Source organism: Oncorhynchus keta, chromosome 6 (assembly GCF_023373465.1).
Source record: "Oncorhynchus keta strain PuntledgeMale-10-30-2019 chromosome 6, Oket_V2, whole genome shotgun sequence".
NCBI lineage: Eukaryota > Metazoa > Chordata > Actinopteri > Salmoniformes > Salmonidae > Oncorhynchus > Oncorhynchus keta.
The window spans coordinates 26,509,137-26,524,611 of record NC_068426.1 but is presented as its reverse complement, the minus strand read 5'-3'; the positions used below and the strand labels follow the sequence as shown (position 1 = coordinate 26,524,611).

The 15,475-nt window shown below is 43.5% G+C and overlaps 1 protein-coding gene across 1 annotated transcript in view; it reads right to left on the bottom strand.

The window, feature by feature from the left end:
* Positions 1-10,970: 10,970 nt before the first annotated feature.
* ass1 (argininosuccinate synthase 1) overlaps positions 10,971-15,475 on the bottom strand; it is a 33,523-nt gene continuing 29,018 nt past the window's right edge. Inside the window, exons 14-15 of the mRNA XM_035772319.2 lie at positions 11,333-11,398; positions 10,971-11,187 (exon numbers count right to left, since the gene is read on the bottom strand). Of these exons, the coding sequence (XP_035628212.1) occupies positions 11,139-11,187; positions 11,333-11,398 (115 nt within the window). The 3' untranslated portion in view covers positions 10,971-11,138. The remainder of the gene's footprint in view (positions 11,188-11,332; positions 11,399-15,475) is intronic.

The window sequence follows — 15,475 nt, the reverse complement described above, 5'->3', positions numbered from 1 at the left end:
GCTGCAGGAGGGACTGGTGCACTTCACAAAATAGATGGCATCATGAGAGTGGAAAATTATGTGGATATATTGAAGCAACATCTCAAGACATCAGTCAGGAAGTTAAAGCTTGGACGCAAATGGGTCTTCCAAGGACAATGACCCCGAGCATACTTTCAAAGTTGTGGCAAAATGGCTTAAGGACAACAAATTCAAGGTATCGGAGTGACCATCACAAAGCCCTGACCTCAATCCTATAAAAAAAGTTGTGGGCAGAACTGAAAAAGTGTGTGCGAACCTGTTACATCGGCTCTGTCAGGAGGAATGGGCCAAAATTCACCCAACTTATTGTGGGAAGCTTGTGGAAGACTACCTGAAACATTTGACCCAAGTTAAAGAATTTAAAGGCAATGCTACCAAATACTAATATAATGCATGTACATTTCTGACCCACTGGGAATGTGATGAAAGAAATAAAAGCTGAAGTAAATCATTCTCTCTACTATTATTCTGACATTTCACATTCCTATAATAAAGTGGTAATCCTAACTGACCTAAGTCAAGGAATTTTTTTACAATAATTAAATGTCAGGAATTGTGAAACTGAGTTTAAATGTATTTGGCTAAAGTGTATGTATACTTTCGACTTCAACTGTACATAACCTTTGATTTTTAAAGAGCGCGAGCAGCATGTTGATCAATATGAAAATGTTTGATTACATGAGGCATACGGTGTGAATGTTTGTTTTGGAATGCTCTTTAGAAAATGTTTTTGTATAAAAATAAGTACAAGCTGATGTGTATTTTTAAACTTGCCCACTTAGTATGCAGTAGCACAACACTGTTCTTTTTCCGATGTTTGGTGAAATAAAAATGAATTTGTTTCCAGGTAAAAAGTTTTTACCACTTCCTCACATCGCCCTTGTCACATCGCTAACAGTGCGTATGGTCTTGAATTTGACCAGGTCACAGGATTTATTTAACTGGCAAAACATTTTCAAACAAATTAGCAGTTTTATGTTAATTTTCTTCTGTTACTATTTGTGTGCCCTCCTTTGTTTAACACTGAATGTAGCCTACTCAGATAATGGGCTACAAGGCAATTGGTTTTAAAATGTTTGTTTTTTTGTTGTGTGTTACAATTGCCTCCACAGTTGGCTAAATGTGTCTGTTTTTGCATGCAGGCCTATTCCTTATGAGTAAAGACATGTTTTATTGTGTAATATGGGGAGCATCGTGTAACCAATCTGGTTGGACCCAAAACAGCCTACAGAGAGATGAAAATGGAGGAATATTGATTTTCCTTCTCATTTTCTCCTTGCACATGTGGAAACATCTATCGTTACACATCTGGCAGATTCCAGCACTTTGGAGAGAGGCAAGTAAAATTGCCTCAAATTTATAGACGTTTATGCAAAACAGTTCATGTTCCTTAAATTCCACCCAATCCCAATGCTACAAGAACAAGATGCAAGTAGGCCTCGCTCAAATGAATTTGGAGACGATGTATAATGAAAGCACATTTGTTTGAGTAGCCTATTTTTATGTTTATTTTTTTATTGTCCATGAAATGCAGTGCTTTACATTTTCCCCTAACAATGCAAACAAGGTGTTCTCTGTATGTACACCAAACATTGGGAACACCTTCCTCATATTGAGTTGCACCCCCTTCTGCCCACAGAACAGCCTCAATTCATCAGGGTATGGACTCAACAAGGTGTTGAACGTGTTCCTCAGGGATGTTGGCCCATGTTGATGCCAGTGCTTCCTAACAGTTGTGTCAAGTTGGCTGGATGTCCTTTGGGTGGTGGACCATTCTTGATACACACAGGAAACTGTTGCGCATGAAAAACCCTTCAGTGTTGCAGTTCTTGACACAAACTGGCGAGCCTGGCACCTACTACCATACCCTGTTCAAAGGCACTTGAATCTTTGGTCTTGTCCATTCACATTCTAAATGGCTCACACACAATCCATGTCTCAATATTTAAAAATCCTCCTTTAACCCGTCTCCTCCCCTTCATCTACACTGATTGAAGTGAATTTAACAATTGACATCAATAAGGGATCATAGCTTTCACCTGGATTCAGATGGTCAGCTTATGTCATGGGAAGAGCAGGTGTTCCTAATGTTTTGTACACTCCGTGTACAGTATGTGTGGGATATAGACATGTGTCAATGCTGTGGGGTGCTTGGACATGACTGATTTGGGTGGCCTGTGAGACAAGGAGATTGACGTTCCCTTGGTCTGCTGCCTCTCATGGACACAGAGATATCCATTTTCCTGCCTACTCGGCCTCATGCATTTTATCACTTCCAAAAAAGAAGAGAAGAAATTAAGTGGCTGAGAAGTAGGGGTTTCCATTACCATAACCAGACTGACACCACTAAATTAAGATATCACATTTTTGTGAAGTATGATCTTGCGCCGATATTGCTACCATGTGCTCAGCAATGTATTCAGACTCCGGGATGGGTAGGAAGGGAAGTAAAATTCACACGGAACCATTAGAGATTCGGCTGCCTGCAGCCCCCAGTCTCTCCCAGCGGTACAGGAGAACAGGGATAGCCAAAGCAGGTGTGGTGGGCCTCTGGAGTCCTGCCAGTCAACAGTGGGAACTTTCATGAGAATGGAGGGGATGGTGGGGTGTGCAGAGTGTGGTTACCATACAAGGCTGATCAAGTGTCATGTTGCTCCCTCTCCTCTCCATTATTGTTGAGAAGGGTCTCTTGTCTCCTGGGTCGTCTGTGGTGAAATGTACAGACTTTCTCACTGTGTGTGTGTGTGTGTCTCTGTGGTAAGAGCTAAGCTTTACAACATGCTGAAGAATAACCAACCTGTGGGATTCCTTCCAAATGACAAAAACATGACTTTCCTCTGAATGTTCCACTTGCTTCAGGCTTGTGACGTAGATCTATCACAGTATAAATGGGCGAGGGGGAATAAATGCACACATGCAATTGTCAGTCTCCATGATTGATTGCATTTAGACAGGCAGCCCAATTCTGATTTTTTTTTTTCATTCATTGATCTTTTAACCAATCAGATGAGCTCTGAAAAAGATCTGATGTGATTGGTCAATAGACCAATTAGTGGAAAAATATCAGAATTGGGCTGCCTGTCTAAATGCAAGCCAGGTATTTGAACTGGTTTTGAGTGAAGTACAGTAGTGCTAAGCTTACGCATTCATGCAGTTGTGAAAAAAGCATACAAGCATACATATGACTGCTAATTTTCAAAAGTAACAGTCAGTATCTGGTGTGGCCACCAGCTACATTTAAGTACTGCAGTGCATCTCCTCCTTGTGGACTGCCCCAGATTTGCCAGTTCTTGCTGTGAAATGTTACCCCACTCTTCCACCAAGGCACCTGCAAGTTCCAGGACATTTCTGGGGGGGAATGGCCCTAGCCCTTACCCTCCGATCCAACATGTCCCAGACGTGTTGGCCATGGCAGAACACTGACATTTCTGTCTTTCAGGAAATCATGCACAGAACGAGCAGTATGGCTGGTGGCATTGTGAGCCTGCAGGAAGGGTACCACATGAGGGAGGAGGACGTCTTCCCTGTAATGCAAAGTGTTGAGATTGCCTGCAATGACCACAAGCTCAGTCTGATGATGCTGTGACAGACCATGACGGACCCTCCACCTCAAAATTGATCCCGCTCCTGAGTACAGGCCTTGGTGTAACGCTCATTCCTTCAACGATAAACACGAATCTGACCATCACCCCTGGTGAGACAAAACCGCGACTCGTCAGTGAAGAGCACTTTTTGCCAGTCCTGTCTGGTTCAGCGATGGTGGGTTTGTACCCATAGGCGACGTTGTTGCCGGTGATGTCTGGTGAGGACCTGCCTTACCACAGGCCTACAAGCTCTCAGTCCAGCCTCTGTCCGCAATAGGCTGAGAGTCTGAGCACTGATGGAGGGATTGTGCATTGCCATCCTGTACCTGTCCTGCTGGTGTGATGTTTGGATGTACCGATCCTGTGCAGGTGTTGTTATATGTGGTCTGCCACTGCGAGGACGATCAGCTCTCCACCCTGTCTCCCTGTAGCGCTGTCTTTGGCGTCTCACTGTACGGACATTGCAATTTATTGCCCTGGCCACATCTGCAGTCCTCATGCATCCTTGCAGCATGCCTAAGGCACGTTCACACGGATGAGCAGGGACCCTGGGCATCTTTCTTTTGGTGTTTTTCAGAGTCAACCCTTTACAATGAAGATCTGTGAAGTTATTTGGATTTTTACGAATTATCTTTGAAAGACAGTGTCCTGAAAAAGAGACGTTTTCTTTTTTTTTTACTGAGTTTAAATGCTTTAATTGAGCTACCCCAGAACCATGAAATATCCAGATGTTGGGCTTGTTCAGTAATTACTTTGTAAAAATAAACATGGATAGAAGCTAAAAAATAAGAAGCTAATTTAACACCATTTTGAAACATCTCAGAAAATGCAGGATTATGAACAGTACCTCCTCGGGGGATTATTGGGAAATAGAAAGGTTAAACACAAACACTTGCATACTTATCCCAGTTGCCGCTGAATATTTCACCCTCTCCCGCAGAAGAAGGGGCCATATAAAACTGTAATTGCCTTACATGCTGAGAGATACTGCGATTATATGTGGAATTCTGAAGGCAGGATACATACAGGGAAATTGTTTCATTGAGAACCCTCTTATGTATCTCTCTCTGTCCAGCTTTCAGTTTTCCTTCAAATACAAATCATTGTCTATGGAGAGAGGAAACATCCCCCCCTTCAAAAGGCAGTAAAAAAGATCATTTTCACTACTAGTGTACCGTAATTGTAAGACTACAGACAATAGGAAATTAAAAAGGAGATCAGGTAGGAGAAAAAGGAATCTGATCAGTAAGTATCACTGATGCAAAAGTGAAGAAAAAAAAACTGAAATTAAATGAAACTGTATGACGGCTGGAGAAAGAGTACCTTAAAATAAAATCCCTGACAGGACAAATCCTGCAATTCCCCAATTTCTTTTTGACATATTAACATTTGAAAACAGACTGTCCTTCTCCAATGACGGGAAATGTACATGTTTACCTCCTTATTTCCCCCCTTGTCTTTTCAGCTTCCTCAGCCCCCAACCCGCAGCCACTTTGCTTTGATTCAGCTCTGTATCTGTATTTGAAATGACTCAATTACATTGGATCCTGCGGTGAAAATTACGGATGTTTTCCACTATTTCTCTCTCTCCTCTGGGACAGCATGACCCCGCCCTGCCACCAATCAACCCCACCTCTTTCCCTTCACCAATTTTTCCTGCCCTCCTGCCCCACCTGTCCTACTCTCCTCTTCTTTCCCCAGCTCTTTCCTCTGAAAATGTTCACTTTATTGTGTGTCTATCTGCGACTGAGAGGAAATAATAGCTAAATGGGCTTGTGTGTGAGCTCTTTTCGCCGTGAACTGACAAAGAGAGTGTTTGGCTGCTGTTTTTCCAGCAGCTAAAGCTTCACCTGTCATCACCGCATAAGTCAGAGTCTAGAGTGTAGAGTGTATCCTTTCAATGACAGGAGCCCACAGTACTTCCAGCCATTCAAAGCCACCCAGACAGAAATCAACACACACATCAGCAGGAATAGTAAACAAAATAGTCTTTATTCTTTAAAAGCAACAGACGTTTCCCTTCGGACTCACAGTTTACAACCCTGGTTAATCAGGCTCACAGTTTTACAACCCTGGTTAATCAGGCTCACAGTTCACAACCTTGGTTAATATGTATGTCTGTTTCCACAACAACGAAAATGAAAATAACGTCAAGGAAGTATTCATAAAATGCAAGTTGTACCGGCTGATTATTCTCTCTCTGTGTGAGAAAGACATGGATCCACAATTGAAATCTGTCTCATTACAATCTCTGTTGAAGCACAAATGGAATCAATCAGAATATGAGGTGCTTTTTCTAGCCCTCGAGTGGTGAAAGTGATCCATGTATATTATATTATATATACTATTGCACCGGTGTATTTCCCTGATTAGAGCAGTAGTGTAAAGTGGTCATTATGAAAAAAGTGGCTCTGATGAAGATTTCAGAATGTGCAAAGATGCTAACAAGACACTCCAACCGACCACTGACAATCAGCCATTACACCACATGCACATATTCTGCACACTGATCAAACTTTCTGAACATCTTCCACATATCGAGTTCCACCCCCTATTGCCCTCAGAACAGCCTCAAGTCGTCGGGGGATGGACTCTACAAGGTGTCGAATGGATGCTGGCTCATGTTGACTCCAATGCTTCCCGCCAGTTGTGTCAAGTTGGCCGGATGTCTGTTGGGTGATGGACCATTCTTGATACATGCGAATAACTGTTGAGCATGAAAACCACAGCAGCGTAGCATTTCTTCACACAAACCGGGGCGTCCGGCACCTACTGCCAATTTATTGGTCCTCACCAGACATCACTGCTACCCCGTTCAAAGGCACTTATATTTTCTCTTGCCCATTCACCCTCTGAAGGACACATGCCCAATCCATTTCTCATTTGTCTCAAGGCTTAAGCAGCCTCCTTTAACCTGCCTCCTCCACTTCATCTACGCTGATTGAAGTGGATTTAACAAGTGACATCAATAAGGGATCATAGCTTTCCCCTGGTCAGTCTCATGGAAAGAGCAATGTTTTGTATACTCAGTGTAAACAGGGCCATTAAACATTAAAATCACCTTCCTAGGGATACACTCAAGCAGGATCACCACCTTGAACCTGATACGCCACTCATCCATTCACCACCTCTCCCAGAAACAAATCGAAGGACATAATGAGTGGGCCTGCTAACAAACCAGCAGACTCCAGGGAGGGAGCCAGAGAGCGTAGTCACTGCCAGGGAGATAAATCTATTGATTTGAGATAAACATACTACATTACTGCTGCCCTGGGGAGTTGGATTTTGGAGCTGGTCCGAGACCACAGGGCAGCTGGTTATGGGATAGAGACCAGATCCCTCTGATCCTGGCTGATTCTCCCTGGTGAGATCTGTGAAGACTTCCTGGCTGCCCACTCCCTCTATGGAACTGGCTGGGGGAGGAAAGCCCCTCTTAGAGAAGCTTTAAACCCCATGGATTTGGCATCTATGGATTTGTATTGGTCTGAATGGCGCACAGGGCAAACCATCATTCACATCTATCCCTACACGAACACTGTTGTGACAAAGAGGAAGAGAGGTATGAATGGGGTGGAGTAGACAGCAGGTAACATTAATTTATTTAACCTTAATTTAACTAGGCAAGTCAGTTAAGAACACATTCTTATTTACAATGATGGCCTATGAACAGTGGGTTAACTGCCTTGTTCAGGGGCAGATTGACAGATTTTTACCTTGTCAGCTCGGGGATTCAATCTAGCAACCTTTCAGTTACTGGCCCAACGCTCTAACCACAAGGCTACCTGCCGCCCCTAACATAACTGTTAAAATAATATTGAGAATATGAAAAGTAAAAAAGTGTGTTGGACAATATTTTGCAGATGATGAAATACAACAATTTCTGTGCAGTGACCACATTGTAAATCAACCAAACCTTCCAACATATTTAAATCTTCTATTTTGGTGAACAAGATTCAGCCTGGCCACAAAGACCTCGTAGACCAAGAAAAAGTTAATCTGGCATTGTAAAAGGCTATCGATTAGCCATGGCCCCAGGGGGACAGACCCTAGAAGTCTAGTTGCTGTAACAGGAGACAGGGTATCCCAAACACTCATTAACCCTCTCAGATGGGTAACATTATAAGCAGGAGGCAAAATATTTATAATTTTCCATCAATATTTCATTACTGGCTGTGTCCAAACAAAGACGAGGCTTTGACCATAATGGTCCTCCATCCGTTTATAGATTTTGGGGAGAGGAAGTAACATACCAGTGTCCTTTGACACCAGAACGAAGTCTGTCCCAACTGCCGTGAACACAGGATCCATGCATATTAGATAGCTAGGTTGTCCTACACTCAAGTACTGTAGAATAAGTACTGCAAAAGGAGAGGCTGTTATGTTTCTCTGATACACTTTCACAGCATGGGTTTGCTTCACATTAAACATACTGCAACTCATATGTCAGACACGGTGGTGGACTTGGCAAGGAATCTTCGGTGTCACATGTCACCGTCTGTGAAACCTCCTTATACCATCCTCACATCTCATCACAGTGGGATTAAGTCACCTAATGCCTACATCCATTAATCCCAGCGGTTCCACTTAACACACTAGAACAGTATATAGTAAGTCCGAACCAATCTGTGGTGTGTCTCGGCCTGTCGTAAATCTCCCCGACTCACTCTGCAGTGAGAAGATGACCTCATTGTCTTTTCCTGGCCCATTAGCTTTCTGGGAAAACCTCTGGGGAACGTTGTTAACCCCTCTGGTGCTGGACCAAGCAGCATTACACTCCATCCCAACCAGGTGGAATTGGTTTCATATTATAAAATATTGATGGACTAATTTGCTCGACATGCTATGCAGATAATGTCACACATTGGTCTCATAACGTTGAGGATTACATGCATATTATTTGGGTGCATTTCGACAGTCAAAAGTGTCTGCCTCCCCACACATCTTCATTTGCACTGATCTGTACACCCAGGGGCGTTGAATGCAATAAGGTACATACTGTGAACTTCATTTCACCCATCCAGATCCTTCCTCAGTGCCAATCTACTCTGCCCCCAGAACCAAAGCTCATGTGAGACCCGGCCTCTTAATGTTTCCATCTGTCAGGAGACAGTACAGACGGAGTGAACACAGGGAAGGACTGCGCTCATGCGTTACTGCCACTCTTCCAGGTGTCTAGCTGGGAACCGTGGACGCAGGGTCTACACTCCCAGTCCCAGGGTGAAGTGCACTACAGACATAATAGAGAAAGCGTATGGGGCTGTCGTCTTAGGTTACAGGTTCACCATAATGATGGGACCTGCCTTGCATTCTAATTGCAGGTAATTGACCTCCTGTGGACTGTTATTGTTCCAGCTTCTTTTGTGCTGGCTGCCATTTAGAGCAGAGGTCAGTGAACCTGGGACCCCTGACTCCTCCAGACAGGTAGGCAGGGATTAAATGACCCAAGACGTTCTGTTAGAGAATAGACTCATCTTCTGTGCTTAATAGACCCCCAGCTCTCCCTCCTTTACTGTTACATTGTTTGCCATTAACTTCAGTTTACAGAAAACTTTTGAGGTTGACTTGATTGAAGAGATCGTTTCTCGTTCAGTTATACACTGTAGAGCAGGTACAGATGAATTCCCGAGAGAAAGAAAAAATATGTATAATTTGAACTGAATTCACAATTTGAGATATCGCAGTTACAAATTGGACGACAGTCCAAGTCGTTCATATTTTTCACTGCAGCAGAGACAAATCACCTGCACCCGTGCACCCTCTGTCACAAAATACTAGAGGATCCGTCTCAAGAGGCCACAGTAACCTGGGAACAATGGTGTCCTTTGTGTGCAGTGAGAGAGTGACAGAGAGTGAAGGTCTGCTCCTACGGAGACAGACAGAAGAGCATCCATTAGGGCTCCATTCAGGGACGCCGTTGACTTTCATGTCATCCCATTGTGGCGCGTCTCCTTGGAGAGGCTGACACAGAGTGGGTAATGAGGGGTAATTGACTCAGGGTCAAGGATGATTAATTCCCTTGGTCAGGTGTCCTCGCTTTCATACCTGACAGAGACGCAGGTTGCCGTGAAGCCACAGGCGGGCAGGCAGAGCAGGAGGCTGGCTGGCGCTGAAACACGAGACACAGGCAACACACACACGGTATACACTGCCCAGGCCGTTCTCATGATGTCATCCAATCCTTGGATAGGCTAGTGGTTAATGCTCTGAACTGCGGCACCTTGACTGCTGCCACAGACCACAGCTCTCCATCACTCTCTCTCACACACCTAGCAGTGTTCACATGTCAGTCTGCTTCATTTATATGGCTAATGACCTGGGGTAAGACACAAAGGTGAAAGGTCATAACTATCTTCCCCCTACACAGAGCTATACTGAGCTCCCACCACAGACCACAGATTGAGAGTGACAGTCGTACTACCCTACCCTCCTTTCTCCTTCAGCTTCACTGGCTAATCTGAAACCCTCATTTTCTGCACAAGCAATTCCCCCCCCCCCCAAAAAAAGGCCAGTGATTACAGGCGACCAGCTGAATGTATGCACGCGTTACTAAATGCCAGGGCTAGCTGGTAATTGACCAGGCAGACTGAGACGCCTGCGGTGTAATTGAGCAGGGTTGAGGGGTTCTGGTGGGACTGAAAGGACCTGGGGATCCCCCACCGGCCATTAAGCCCAGCAGGAGGGCTCCTGCCTGGGTCCACCTCAGGCTCAGGGCGGCCCCTCATCCAGCCTATCGCCCCTTCAACAGTGTGGGACACCAAGATCTGGAGAGGGTGTGGATCATATAGTGTGAGAGGAAGAATGAAAAATAACAAGACTATAGGGCACTAACTTTTAAAAATATATATATATATATTTTAAAACATCGATTCTGCATTGAGACACACACATCCATGCCAATGGAGACTCAAAGCGAAGGTATCATTTAACTGCAATGCATATACGTGTCATAAGTTCATCTCTTGCTAGCTGTCCGTCCATATGCAGTTGGGATGAACAGAGCAGAGCACACATGCTGAGCCTGATATGCGTCAACCCCCAATTGGCCTGTCCTTTCACTCCAGTCGCGCCGTCACATACCAGAAATAGCCTCATCACTTCCACTACGGTAGATGACAGCTAGCCTAGCAACAAGGCCCAAGCACACCAGTGCAACCAACCAACCTCCCACTAGGCAACAGCGTCATCTACTGATCTACATATACTGTTTACATGATACAGCTTCCCCCGATACCCTTAACCTCTTGACGGAACAGTGCCCAGATACGACTGTTCTGTACCAAAAGGACACCTATCAGATATACTAAATCAATGTAAGAATTTTCATTTACCCTCTTAAGCACAAAATGTTGTGTGACAGCAATACACTTCAATGATTCAAAGACATTTTATTACAACATACAGTTACAAACACCTCATTTGAAATATGCAACTAGAAAACTACTCCGGTAAGGCAAGAGGGGTGAGAGTAAACAGTAGGAAGTGTAAAGCTGCTTAAGACACAGGGGAGAGAAAGACAATCCAAGCATCTAGCCCTTAGTGCTTGGAGCGATGTTCCCCCTGCAAACGGTGGTGCTCCCTTAGTCTGCAGTGAGAGAACAGAGTTAGTTAGTGCATTTATCTAAATCAAAAAAGTGTATGTAAAAAAATAAATATGGTTGACGCTCAAGAACCCTTCGTGAAACTATAACTTTTTGGGACAATTGAGTTTGCTTATGAAGGACACAAACCTGACAGCGTTGATCTTGATGAATCCAGAGGCATCACATGGGTCATAGTCTCCCTGCACATCCATACTGGGACAAAAAAAACAGGGGTGTATCACGTTATTGTGTCGGCCTACGTGGTTGGGGAAGGGCTTTTGCAGTCACATTCTAAACGGAAGTTATTCCAACACCCGTCTAGCCCACAGGAGAGGTAGGATAGTGAATAACATTAACCACGGATTATTGCATCATTCAAAAAAAAAAAAATGTCAATAGATTTCTCTCTGAACGCATTTGCTATTTATGTTTGCGATTTCAGAGGGGGGGAAAAAACAACCACACTTTGAGAAAAAGCACAAACACCCAAATCATTTGTAGATAATCCAGTTTTGTACAAACTCCTAAGCAGAGGAAATGAGTTTCTCATAACCGGATGTTTTTTTTGTCTGTGACATCCTTTTTGTAAGCAACGCCCGTGATGTAAAAATTGTGCTTAGTGAACATCTATTATATAGGCCTCTTGTGGCTCGTTCCCTTCTCCTCCTTGGTGTGTGTATTTGTAAAGGTGTGTGGTTTTGTAAGGTGTGTGTATTTGTAAAGGTGTGTGTGTGTGTGTGTGTGTGTGTGTGTGTGTGTGTGTGTGTGTGTGTGTGTGTGTCGGAGAGAGAGAGGGGAGAGTATGCTCCTCTGTTAGAGCCTCGCTACCCTACGAAGGTAGTACGCGACACAGTTGAAGCAGGGCAGTGGAAACAATTGTCTCCCTGAGCCAACATTCCTACAGTATAAAAGGTAATAGCAGAGGAATATTTTTTGAAACAGCTGAAATGTATAGACATTTTCCTTATATTGCGTTTTTACCTGAAATTGCAGTAACAACCCGTTTAATTTGGAAATTGTAGCTGCCGGCTGCACTGAGACATGTATAACATGAAAGACCATCCCGCTACCAAAAACATGGCAAAGGTACATCCTACACATAGAATGTGTTGTTTCATGTGTAACATTGTGTGGTGGTTTCAGAGGTGACACCACAGGTCCCAGAGTGGTGCTGGTGGGGAGGGGGGGGGGTTGTTCTCCTGGGGCCCAGAGTTTCCCCTGACCTGGTAGTAGGCTAACCTAACCAACTTCGGACCCAAGTTGTGGCGTATGACATAGCAATAAATCAGCTGTAAAAAAACGGTTTTATATGGGCTATGATGGGACCAGAGTTTTTCTAATCTGGTCATGTGGTTTAAAATAAAACTCCTGGAAAGACTCCTGGCCCTAGGGAGGATTAAAACGTTTAAACCATTTACAGAAACATACTCGTCTGAGCTCGCTGTATGCAGGGTTGCATCATGTAGACCTAAAAAGACACACTCAAACAGCAGGTCATCACTATTGTGTTGATTCATTCCACTAAAAAGACTTAGTTAGCGCAGCCACCCGAAGTGTGACTAGAAACCAAATTTGATCACATTTTCTCAAACACAAATAAACGGGCCTACTTTAGGCTATAAAAACACACCGTTACATTTCCCCTGGCCCACATGGGATCAGAGAGCATACGATTCTCTAGGCTACCTGCAGCTGTGGTTGTCATCAGTAGCCCACAGTTGATCAGACTGAAGCACAGACTAATTGCACACGTTGACCAATCCAGCCATTTTATTTCATTACATTTTGTTGGTGGCAGGTATGGGCTTCCATACAATACAGCTCATCTAGGTCAATTCACCTATGCCCATGTTTTCAGTAGCAATGAGCTTTTACCACATTTAATCGATTCACATGATATTGAAAAAAAATAAGCCTGGTTTGTTTTAAGGTAGGCCTAGTGTACTTTTATATTCACATGAGAAGGTTAATCGTTCCTTTTTGATAGGCTAACGTTACTTGATGAAGGCATGATATAAATCAAAATGTAATGAGTGTAGCAAACAGACAAGAAAATAAACCTTTCATTGTCTGCACAATGCACATAAATGCTTATGAATTATTGTATTACCCAGGAGTGTAATATGCTTGTTGTATTACCCAGGAGTGTAATATGCTTGTTGTATTACCCAGGAGTGTAATATGCTTGTTGTATTACCCAGGAGTGTAATATGCTTGTTGTATTACTACAGGAGTGTAATATGCTTGTTGTATTACTACAGGAGTGTAATATGCTTGTTGTATTACTACAGGAGTGTAATATGCTTGTTGTATTACTACAGGAGTGTAATATGCTTGTTGTATTACCCAGGAGTGTAATATGCTTGTTGTATTACCCAGGAGTGTAATATGCTTGTTGTATTACCCAGGAGTGTAATATGCTTGTTGTATTACCCAGGAGTGTAATATGCTTGTTGTATTACCCAGGAGTGTAATATGCTTGTTGTATTACCCAGGAGTGTAATATGCTTGTTGTATTAGTCAATAAAAGCTAGGTTTCCATCCAATTGGCAACAGATTTCCATGAGAACATTCTAAAATCAGCATAAACACAATATGTGCATTTCCTCACCAGAAACGTGTTTCCGTCAAATGGACTTGTTGTGGATAAAAGGCTGTGCGTGATGACGTAGTGCACATAAAAATAACTTGGTTAAATTCCCATGTAACCAATTAAAAAGTACAAGTTAAATGGGTTTCCATCGCATTTTCAACTCTGCTGACGGTCTTGTCACAAACAAAATGTATGTTTTATAGTGACTGTGTCCATTCTGGTATGGGCACTTGTGCTCTAGCCACCAGCTCCAGATACAGTGCAGGTATAGCCTACATGATGAGAATATTATGGACAGCGAGATTGCTTGGTTGCCATTTGACAAATAAACATCGATCATCATGTCACCAGAATAAGACCCTCGATATTTATTGGAAAGTTGCATCAAGCTCATCACTGTGAACTTTCACCACACTGTGAAGTTCATCATAACTTATTTCATCTGTAGCCTCAAACTGTATACGTGGAAGACACAACGAGCCATCGCATGACTCCAAGTTTACTTCCATATGATGGTTATAATATAAATATTTGAGTATAAAAGCGTTTCCACCTCCATTTCTCACAATTAACTTTACCGACAAAAATAGCCCACCTTGCTAAGCGTGTTTTGTTTCGTCGACATTTGGAAAGTTTACCGACAGATTGTCTGTTTCCATCAGGCCCGTTGTGATTTATCTGACATGTACTTTATTCGCATAAAAAGGCTGGATAGAAACGTGGTTATTGCTGAATATTTTGTGTTTACTTGCTACTGTGATATTTACGGTCAATTTGAGCTGCGGACCAAGAATGGACGCATTGCCAGCCACAACAAAAGGTTAGACAAGGATGTAATGTGAATTGAAAAGTAGAATTATCTTTTCGCCACCCCATCCCCTCATACTCGCCTTCATATCTCGTAGTGGGAATAGGGCCTAATTACAGTCGTTTTTACCTGCAGCGCTAACACCCTCAGCTCCTCCTCCACGGAGACCCAGCTGCTAATCTAAGACATGCACTCATTCTTCAGACACACCGTGCTGGAGGAAATCAAAGAATGTCAGAAAAAAAAGAAAAGAAAAAAAAAGACTCTGTGGAGAGAAAGAAAGGCAAGACCACCATCAACTCTCAAAACAAGGCTCCCTACCTACCATCTTATGAGTGCGGTCTATGAGGTGTTGAATGGCTGTGGAAGCAGGTTTCCAGAAGGTGAATACATAGGAAAAACCATGTGGTCTAATTGACTGCCAAACACCTAGCAGGAAACCTTTTGACATTTGTCCCAGATCAATGCAGCGTGTGTGTGATGCTATACCACTGTGTTAATGACACTGTTTACTGAGGAGACGCAGCTAGCTGTCCACCAGGGTCTTACAGTTAAGCATGGGTTTGGAGGGTGAAATGGTGTGTGTGTGTGTGTGGGGCTGTACTTCAGGTGGTATAAGTGGACTTCGCACCACAATGGGATCCTTCACAGGACACTCAGCACATCTGTTACCTCAGAATAGTGCCCCTAAGATCTTCTCCTCCAGTGCAACCCAACACTCAGTCACCAACGGGAGTGTGTGTGAAAGAGAGCGAGGTTGAGCTCTCAGCTCCCCCTGCTTAACTAGCATGAAACCTGTGCTTTGGCCCTAAAAGCAGCACTCTCCTCTCCTTTGGCTGGAAATGCCATTAGCGATGGAGGGTAGATGGAAGGGGGCATATGGAGGCTT